Raw genomic sequence first — 9,989 nt, 5'->3', positions numbered from 1 at the left:
GTCTTGGGCTAATACTTTCCTTGTGTCTTTGGTGTTCTTCATTCTCCTTTACTCCAGGTGGTTGGGACCAACTGATGCATCTTAGATGGCCACTTGCAAGCTTTTAAGACCCCAGATGCCACTCACCAAAGTACGATGCAGAACATTTTCTTAATAAGCTTTGTTATGCCAGTTGACCTAGATGTCCCCTGAAAGCATGGTCCTCAGACCCTTACCCCTGCTACTCTGTCTCTCAAAGTATTTGACTGTATTCAAGAAACTTCTTAGCTTTGGTTTAGTCCAGTTGTGCTGACTTCCCTTGTAGAGTGTGCTATCCTTCCCTTCACCTAAGATGATTCTTACCTAGTATCTAGTTAGTAAATAACCCTCACCCTCCCTCCCCACCCCTGTAACCATCAAAGAGTGTTTTCTTCTGAATTTTCTCAACAGCAATTTTACAGTCTGCCACTTAGATACTCAATTTATACATATGACGTGAATGGAACGAATGAGTAAATAAATTTTACCATCCATCCTTCAATTTGGTTAACAAAGCTTGGTTTTGTTTTTAAAAAAAATTCAAGAAGTTTTCTTTGATAAGCTTTTAATAAATAAAACAAATTTAATAAAATGGAAAGGTGAACATGCATTGTAAATCTTCATACAATGTAAATGTGAATGTTTTATTATGTGAGAAATATAAATATTATAAATATAAGCCAGAATGAATAAATAATTTTAAAAAATCATGGAATTCATCTCTTAGGGACTGAAGTCCCTCCAGCTGACTATTTTTAACATATACTTACTTAATACTACTTACAAAGTAATTGCTGAATACAATTCATTAAATTCTGTGACTAAAGTAGGAATAAGAGTGTTTTGAAAGGACAAGAGACGTGTATGCAAGTGTGATACAGCGTATCAGCCATTGAGAGTCAAGTCAAGATGAACCCACGTCTCCATGCTTTCTTCTTAATCTCTCTTGCAATTTTGTTGAAGAGAAGCATCTCCTGATTTCCACTCTGACAATTTCCCAGGCACAGTCACTGTATTCCTTCTCTTTCAGATAGAGATGGATTCCCTGGAAGTACCTCTTCACAGCCAGTACAGGGCCCTCAGTTGCCGGGATGGATTCTTCCTCTTCCATTGCCTGCACCAAGCAGGTGTCCAGGTTTTCCAGCTGTCGTTCGAGTCCACTGTGGAGTTGGTGCAGGAGGGTCATATTCCAAGCAGTAGAGGAGTTGTTTGTATGGAAGAGGTTAATGATCTGCTGGAGCATCGTGTGGAGGACAGAGATGGCCTGGGCCTTCTGCAACTGGTTGCCATCTACCATCTCCTGGGGAAATCTGAAGTCCTTTCTGTCCTTCAGACAGAGGAAAGGGGAGAGTCTCCTCATTTGTTCCAGAAGCTCAGAGGTCTCCTTACTAGCCAGGATGTGGTTCTGAGGCAGATCACAGCTCAGAGATGGAGCAGGGCCATAGCTGAACACCACCAGGGCTGTCAGTAGAGAGAGCAGGAGGGTCATTGGGAGAATTGAGGATGCTGCTGGCTTGACTGAGCTGGATGTCTGGTTGAACCTTGGACCCTAGGTTCTCTGAGGAAATGCTTTCTATCTTGGCTTTTAAATAGGGAACACAATAGTTTTCATTTTCGAACATTCCTGTAAAGTTTTACTTCCATTTTTTTGTTTCATTTACATATTCTCCATATGGCCTGAGAAGATGTCATCAATCTAAACACTTAATTTTTGCAATAGAAGTTTGATTTTCCTAGTAAGCTTCAGATGTCATAATCCAAATGGGTATTTATCAATGAAATGAGAAACACCTTTATCCTAAAGTTAGAAGTGTATATAAGTATGTAATCCACTCACACGCACCAATACTTTTTTATGTAAATAAGTATTACTCTCCACTGTGTTAGGAACAAACTTTTAGCTCTAATTCTGGGCTCTATTTTTACCCTGAATTTATGCATAAAGTCAGGTTCCTTTAGCCCTATTGATTTTTATATTCAATTAAGGATTTATCAGACCACCTGTGACAAACTCTTTTAGAACCAAGAACTAGGTTTTAATCTGTGTTTTATTCACAGCAGAGGGTAATGGTTATTAGTGAATGAGAGTCTCCAAGTGTTCTTTTCCTTCTGGAACACGTTCATATAGATCAATGTGGTTTTGCCTCACCAGGGCCACAAGGTTAGGATTATAATAGACATTGCTCTTCCTTTCCACCGTTTTTCTTACTGGATGTCTAGAGCTCTTAGGCTGTGCCAGTAATCATAGCAGGGATCCTAGTTCTTTTCACGTGGTTACAGGTGTGGAGATTCTAATTCCACAACAATTTTATTTTCAGCCTTTTTCCAGCACCACCTCACTCATGAGCAGTTGTTATATCTGGTAAGAAATACCCTCTCCTCTAGAGTGACAGTGTCCTCAACTCAAACTCTCCTGGACTCGGTCTCTGAGGGCCACTCATCACATCCAGGTGACTTTAGAACTCTTTTGCTGGGGAGGAGTATCTTTGTTGCCACAATAATCCTCCAGGACACTCTTTCTACTAGAGTGTTGGTGTGAAGTATGCTATCTCAGTGGTGACCTCCTCCTCTCCTGACCCATGTTCCCAGGTATCAAATATGTCCACAACTTACAGATGCTGATAGCAAATTGTAGGTAGAGGAATTATGCAGTTGTAATCATTTTACCTTTAGGAGTCAAATAATTTTTATTTTGCCAAGTACAGCTTTTATTATTCAACTCTTATACTTGAACCATAATCTGAGAAGCTGAACTATATGAAGAAGAATGCAGCATCAGAATTGGAGGAAGGCTCGTTAACAGCCTGTGTTATGCAGATGACACAACCTTGCTTGCTGAAACTAAAAAGGACTTAGAAGTACTTACTGACAAAGATCAAAGACTACAGCCTTCAGCATGGATTACACCTCAACATAAAGAAAACAAAAATCCTCACAACTGGACCAATAAGAAACATCATGATAAACAGAAAAGATTGAAGTTGTAAAGGAATTCATTTTGCTTGGATCCACAATCAGTGTCCATGGAAGCAGCAGCCAAGAAATCAGATGACGCATTGCACTGGGCAAATCTGCTGCAAGAGATCTCTTTAAAGTGTTCGTAAGCAAAGATCTCACTTTGAGGACTAAGGTGCGCCTGACTCAAGCCACGGTATTTTCAGTCACATCATATGCATGGGAAAGCTGGACAATGAATAAGGAAGACCAAAGAAGAATTGATCCCTTTGAATTATGGTGTTGGTGAAGAATATTTAATATACCATGGACTGCCAGAAGAATGAACAGATCTGTCCTGGAAGAAGTACGGCCCGAATGCTCATTAGAAGCAAGGATGGCAAGACTTTGTCTCACATACTTTGGACATGTTATCAAGAGGGACCAATCCTTGGAGAAGGACATCATGCTTGGTAAAATAGAGAGTCAGCAAAAAAGAGGAAGCCCCTTAATGAGATAGATTGACACAGTGGACTGCAACAGTGGGCTCAAACATAGCAGCGATTGTGAGGATGGCACAAGACCGGGCAGTGTTTTGTTCTGTTGTACATAGGGTGGCTATGAGTCGGAACCAACTCAAGGGCACCTAACAACAAACAACACACTTGAACCATTGAACATTTGTTATGCTCACAGTTTCTAATCTGGGCACAGGGGATTCAGTGATGATATGTCTCGCAGGAGAAGCTTTTATCACAGAATCTAGTGGTCTTCAGTCGTTCATTCTGTCATCGTGATTTCTTTTAGCTTGTTTGTTCCTCTGTGTCTGTCTCACTCTGAGAGGGCAGGGCAGTGAGGCCCAGGCTATTATGTCAAGTAGAAATAGCTTGCTTGCTTTTACTCATTTGTGACTTTTTATTTTAAATTTTTGTAACTTCTTAAGTAAACATAGTGGTTTACTAGGTAAGAGTAGAGAGATTTGTCTTGCTGCTTCTGCATTTTTCTATTTCATCCTAAGGTTAATACAAATAAAGATAGTAAAGGAAAGGCAACAGCTGTACCATTTTTCCCTATAATTTTCAAGACATCAGATTTTTTTTTTTTATTTCAACTTTCCTATAAAGCAAAATTTGATAGTTATTTGTGGAGAAAAAGAAAACAACTAAGTCTGAACGTCATGAAAGTGAAAGAAAGGAAATAACCTTTTAGCTGACAAAATGACAAAGTGTAACTTAGCAAAATTCAGTGGAGCAAAATGGGGACTAGAGGTGTGGCAAAGGGGAGAATGATAGCTAGGATGGCCTTCAGCTTTGCACACTAGCCATTTGATTCTTCATTCATATTATCCAGATGTGATCAGCTCTGGAAACACAAAGCTCTGGATACAACCAAATCATAAGAGACTAACAATCAGAATGTCAATTTAGAACACTAATCTTCTCTGGCAGGATAATGGTTTTAGCCCTGCCTGAGCATTCTCTCTAGTTAGTAAACCCAATTAGCCAATGAAAAGATTATTTTGAAATATCTAGATTTTAAAAAAGAGAACTGGATGGTCCCAAAAGATTATGCTCTCAATCTGAGTATTAATAAAAATGATATTAAAAATGATAATTACAGAATTTATTGCATGCTAACTATGGACTAGTCGTTGTTCTAAGATCTTTACAAATATTAACTTAATCCTCTCAATACACTGTGTTACTTATACTCATTTAACTGTTTGGAGACAAATATAAATCTGGAGAAATGAACTAATTAGAACATACCAAAGATCCAAGGTCAGAACCTTAGTGGGAGTTGAGATAATAGCTTATCTGGAAGGGCCCATTAAAGGAAGTGAATGATAGAAATGGATATAAGATTTATGAACAAAGGAGAGTCCAGGAACATTAATTTACTAAAACCGTGAGGGTTAGATGACAAAGAATCTGAAAATATCTGAGAGCCCCCAAGCCACACTTTGAGAAACACGACTGTTAGAAAATAGAAGTAATTTTTACGTTTAGAAGAGTGCTGAACTTCCTGATGTAAACTGTAATAGTGTATACTGTATTTTTACACAAATAATGTGTGCCCTCTGTGTTTGTTTGCCAGCCACACTCTCCCCCTGGGAGGCACCCTCACAAGCGAAGCCCTGCCAGTCCACTTCCACGTGTTGCTGTAAAAAAATTGGCATAGCGCCCTTATGAAAATACATCTAGGGGTAGGGACGGGTGCAGCCAGCAAACAAATGCAGAAGGCATGTGTTATTTGCGTAAAACGTGGTGTATTATAGATACCAAAAGAGTTAAGCTGGTAAAGGGTAATAATTTTAATAGGAAACTAAAAACATTAGCATTGGCCTTCTTTCAACCTAGCCCAGACCTTGTTAATTTTGTTCACAATAAAGGGTTTTAGTATTATCAAATATTGCATCAAACATGATTTTTTTTGCATGTTTGCCTCCATATCATCTATGTTTCTTAGGAACAAGCTTTAAAAAGATGCCATTTTGACTTTGTAAACATTTATCAAAGTCTGAAATAAAGCCCTGTCATGGCTCAGACTGTCTGTGGGCTCCACACGTATGACCCAGGCAGACACACAGACATATGAAACTTTTCCCTTCTGGCCCAGGAGTCCACACTCACAGTCCATGTGTGGCAAAGGTCCTCATACTCAAGCTGTCACCACACTGTCCAGGAGCCTGGGGAGCTGGTTTGAGGCCCCTATGATCAGGGTATGGTTACAGAGATGTTCAGGGCAAGGTGACAGTAGAGTCAAATGATACGATTTTTGCACTCCAAATATGAAATGACAAGCAAAACCTAAAATTACATTTTGAAAAAATAAGCAACCAAAGAATGGAAGAGGTCATGATATTTGAAAGGTGTCAAGCAATCACAAAGAAAGAGAGCCAGCAGAATCCAAAAATGCTCATGTCTTTGCCCTACTACTACACTGGTTTCCCCACAGTGGTGGAGGAAGAAAGAAATGCAACTGACAAACATAACTTTAAAATATAACTTTGAGTCTTTGAGTTTAAAATATAACTTTGAATCATTTGAAAGATATCCTTCTTGCCTCCCAGTTTGGAGAGAAACAATGTAAAGATTGAGTCTGTAACCTGAGGAAAGATTTGAGAGATCTCTCCTAAATTGAAGCCACACACACACACTTGATTAACTTCTTCAATTGCAGCGTTGCCCAGATTAACTAAAACCTCCCAAATTCTGCCCAAATAGATACCTCCACAGGCTGTCACATGGCTATAACTGTATTTTCTGAAATCCCTTTACCTGGCTCTGAGCTCTGTCTTACTACTGAGTCAAGGTGGAAAAAATGCAAGGTCATTATTCAAAGTGACAGAATTTTGTTCTTATTATAAAGTCACACCATGTGCTCTCATAGTAGGAATGAATTTATAAAACTAGCAACCCAAGAAAGAGTTCATGTGCCATCAAACAGGAGATGTTTCCTCTGATTTCCCCTGCAGTTCCACACTCAGATTTGTAGGCTCTACCTCCTCCTAGTGTTACACAGTGTGTAGAGGCTCCAGTTGGCTAAGCAGGCTGCAGGCAAAGAATGCTTTCTTAAATGAAAATCAAAGGTCTATTTGGTGGTGCAGTAGATTAAGAGGTTGGCTGCTAACCAAAAGGTCAGCAGTTCGAATCCACCAGCCACTCCTTGGAAACCCTACTCTGTCCTATAGGGTTGCTATGAGTCAGAACTAAGGCAACAGGAAGGAAGAAGATTTATTTTTTTATTGTGGTAAAATATAGATAACATAAAAATTGTCATTTTAAACATTCTTAAGTGTACAGTTCATTGGCATTAATTATATACACAATATTATGCAACCATCACCTGTCTATTCCCGAAATTTTTCATGATCCTAAACAGAGACTCTGAGTAATAACTCATCGTTCTCCTTGCAGCTCATAGTAATCTCTAGTTTACTTTATCTCTGTGTGAATTTGTCTGTCCTAGATATTTCAGATAAGTGGAGTCATACTATACTTGCCTTTCTGTGTCTGGCTTATTTTACTTAGCATAATGTTTTCAGGGTTCATCAATGTTGTAGGATGTGTCAAAACTTCATTTCTTCTTATGACTTGAATCATTGTATGGATATACCATATGTTGTCTATCCATTCATTTGTTGATGAACACTTCACTTATTTCCACCTTTTGCAATTGTGAATAATACTGCTATGAATATTTGGTGTGCAAGTACCTGTTTGAGTCGTTTTCAGTTCTTTGGGATATATACCTAGCAGTGAAATTGTTGGATCATGTGATAATTCTATGTTTACCTTTTTAAGAATTGCCAAACTTTTCCATAACAGTTGCACCATTTTATATCCTCACCAGCAATATACGAGGGTTCCAGTCTTTCCATTTTCTCACCAACATTTATTGTTTTCTTTTTTTAAAATCAAAACCATCTGTCTTAGTTATCTAGTGCTGCTATAACAGAAATGTCACAAGCAGATGGCCTTAACAAAGAGAAATCCATTCTCTCACAGTTTAGGAGGCCAGAAGTCCAAATTCAGGGTACCAACTCCAGGGAAACACTTTCTCTCTCTTTTGGCTTTGGGAGAAGGTCCTTGTCATTAATCTTCCCCTGGATTAGGAGCTTCTCAGCAAAGGGACCCCAAGTCCAAAGAACACAGTCACCTCCTGTTTCTTCATTCTTGGTGGCATAAGGTCGCCCTGTCTCTCTGCTAGCTTCTCTGTTTTATATCTCAAAAGACATTGACTCAAGACAAAACCTAATCTTGTAGATTGAGTCCTGCCTCATTAACATAACTGCCTCTAATCCTGCCTCATTAACATCCTAGGGGTAGAATTTACAACACATAGGAAAACCACATCAGATGACAGAATGATGGACAATCACACAATACTGGGAATCATGCCTAGCCAAGTTGACATGCATTTTTGAAGGACATAATTCAATCCATAATGCCATCCTAGTAGGTGTGAAATGGCATCTCGTTGTCTCACACATATATAGAGGGAGTGATTAATCAAGAAGTTCTGGTCAGCTGAGCAGGCTAGAGGCAAAAACACATGTTGACCCCTTTCTCTCTCCACATAGCTGCCCATGGTCCAAAGAGGACATGCCTGCCTGAAGCTGGGAATATTTTCCCTCTCTAAGACACAAAAGCTAAAGAAACTAAGGAAATAGATTTATTCCAGTACTGGGGTCAGTTCTTTCCTGGAAAAAGACTTTTTTTTAAATTTTGTTTTGGGTGAAAGTTTACTTTGCAAGTTAGTTTTTCATTCAAATATTTATACACAAGTTGTTTTGTGACATTGATTGCAATCCCTGCAATGTGTCTCTCCCCCTTTCCCTTTCCACCCTGGATTCTCCATGTCCATTCTTCCAGTTTTCCTGTCCCTTCCTGCCTTCTCATCTTTGCTTTTGAGCAAGTGTTGCCCATTTGGTCTCATACACTTGGTTGAACTAAGAAGCACGTTCCTCATGAGTATTATTGTTTTTAGGCCTGTCTAATCTTTGGCTGAAAGGTGGAGAAAGAGACTCCTTTTAGCTCTGGAGAAAAATCCCCCGGGAGGGGACTGAATTCTGCATGGAACAGACACCTGCTCTCCAGACTTGGTCTCTGTCGTTGCCCCTCTTGACCAGTAGATAGCTCTCTTCCTCTGTAAATATTTTAATAGCTCACAGGGTAAAATGAATCCTGTTTTCATTTTCCTTTTTAGCTACAACTACTGTTACATCATTGCAGCAGGGACATTCCCTCATTTAGAAAAATAGTCATCATAGGGGAAGAAAAAGCTTCTCATATAGGAGTACCTAGAAAACTTAGAGCTTTCATTCACATTTTTCTTTTCACTTCGCGGCTTTGTACACGGAAGGGAAAATTGACAGCCGGAATCCACAATGAAACAGGAAGCAGCAGTTTGAATGGGTTGATGAGGGGTGAATAAGAAGAGCACACTGTTTATTTCTACATCGCAGAGGAAAGAAACTTTCTGGTGGTGAAAAGAATAGGATTCAGAAAAGCAAAGGGAAGAAGTGGGCCAGATTTCATAATCAAATAAATTCTATCTATCTATCTGTCTGTCTATCTATCATATATATAAGACCCCAGTTCAGTGATTGATATCTTTATAAGCGAAAGGTGTGGGAGATTTGAACACAGACACAGATATACACAGGACAACGGAGGCAGAAATTGGAGTGAGGCAGTTGCAAGCCAAGTAACACCAATAATTGCTGGCAACCTCCAGAAGCTACAAAGAGGCACGGAAGGGATTCTTCCCTTGAGCCTTCAGAGGGAGCATGGCCCTACCGATACCTTGCTTTCAGATGTCTAGTGTCCAGAATTGAGAGAGAATAAATAACTGTTGTTTTAAGCTGTACAGTTTGTTGTACTTTGTTATAGCAGCCAGAGGAAACTAACATACACACCCAAACATGTTCATGATTAAATAAAAGGCAAAGTGTCTAAACTTTCCAATTAAAAAACACAGATCATGATGATAAGCAAAAAACAGCTTATCTGTTATCTAAAAGAAGGTGTGCATCCGGGTTGTAGCCTTTCACTATACTCACTCAATCTGTATGTTGAGTAAATAATCCGAAAAGTTGGACTATATGAAGAACAACAGGATATCAGGATTGGAGGAAGACTCATTAACAACTTGCATTATGCAAATGACACAAACTTGCTTGCTGAAAGTGAAGAGTACTCGAAATATTTATTGATGAAGATCAAAGACTACAGCCTTCAGAATGGATTTCATCTCAACATAAAGAAAACAAAAATCCTCACAACTAGACCAATAAGCAACATCATGATAAATGGAGAAAAGATTGAAGTTGTTGATGATTTCATTTTACTTAGATCCACAATCAACCTCCACGGAAGCAGTAGTCAAGAAATCAAATGACTCATAGCAATGGGCAAATCTGCTGCCAAAGACCTCTTTAATGTGTTTAAAAGCAAAGATGTCACCTGGAAGACTAAGATGCGCCTGACTCAAGCCATGGTGTTTTTAATCACCTCATATGCATGTGAAAG

The 9,989-nt window shown here is 39.1% G+C and overlaps 1 protein-coding gene across 1 annotated transcript; it reads right to left on the bottom strand.

Moving 5' to 3' along the window:
• Positions 1-922: 922 nt before the first annotated feature.
• LOC101350376 (interferon omega-1-like) lies at positions 923-1,507 on the bottom strand. Its single transcript, XM_004373522.1, has one exon. The coding sequence runs from the start codon at positions 1,505-1,507 to the stop codon at positions 923-925; it is 585 nt and encodes a 194-aa protein (XP_004373579.1).
• Between the last annotated feature and the right edge of the window lie 8,482 nt (positions 1,508-9,989).

This window comes from Trichechus manatus, unplaced genomic scaffold (assembly GCF_000243295.1).
Source record: "Trichechus manatus latirostris isolate Lorelei unplaced genomic scaffold, TriManLat1.0 scaffold00025, whole genome shotgun sequence".
NCBI classification, from domain to species: Eukaryota; Metazoa; Chordata; class Mammalia; order Sirenia; family Trichechidae; genus Trichechus; species Trichechus manatus.
The sequence above is the reverse complement of the archived record's forward strand: the minus strand, read 5'-3'. Positions and strand labels throughout refer to the sequence as shown.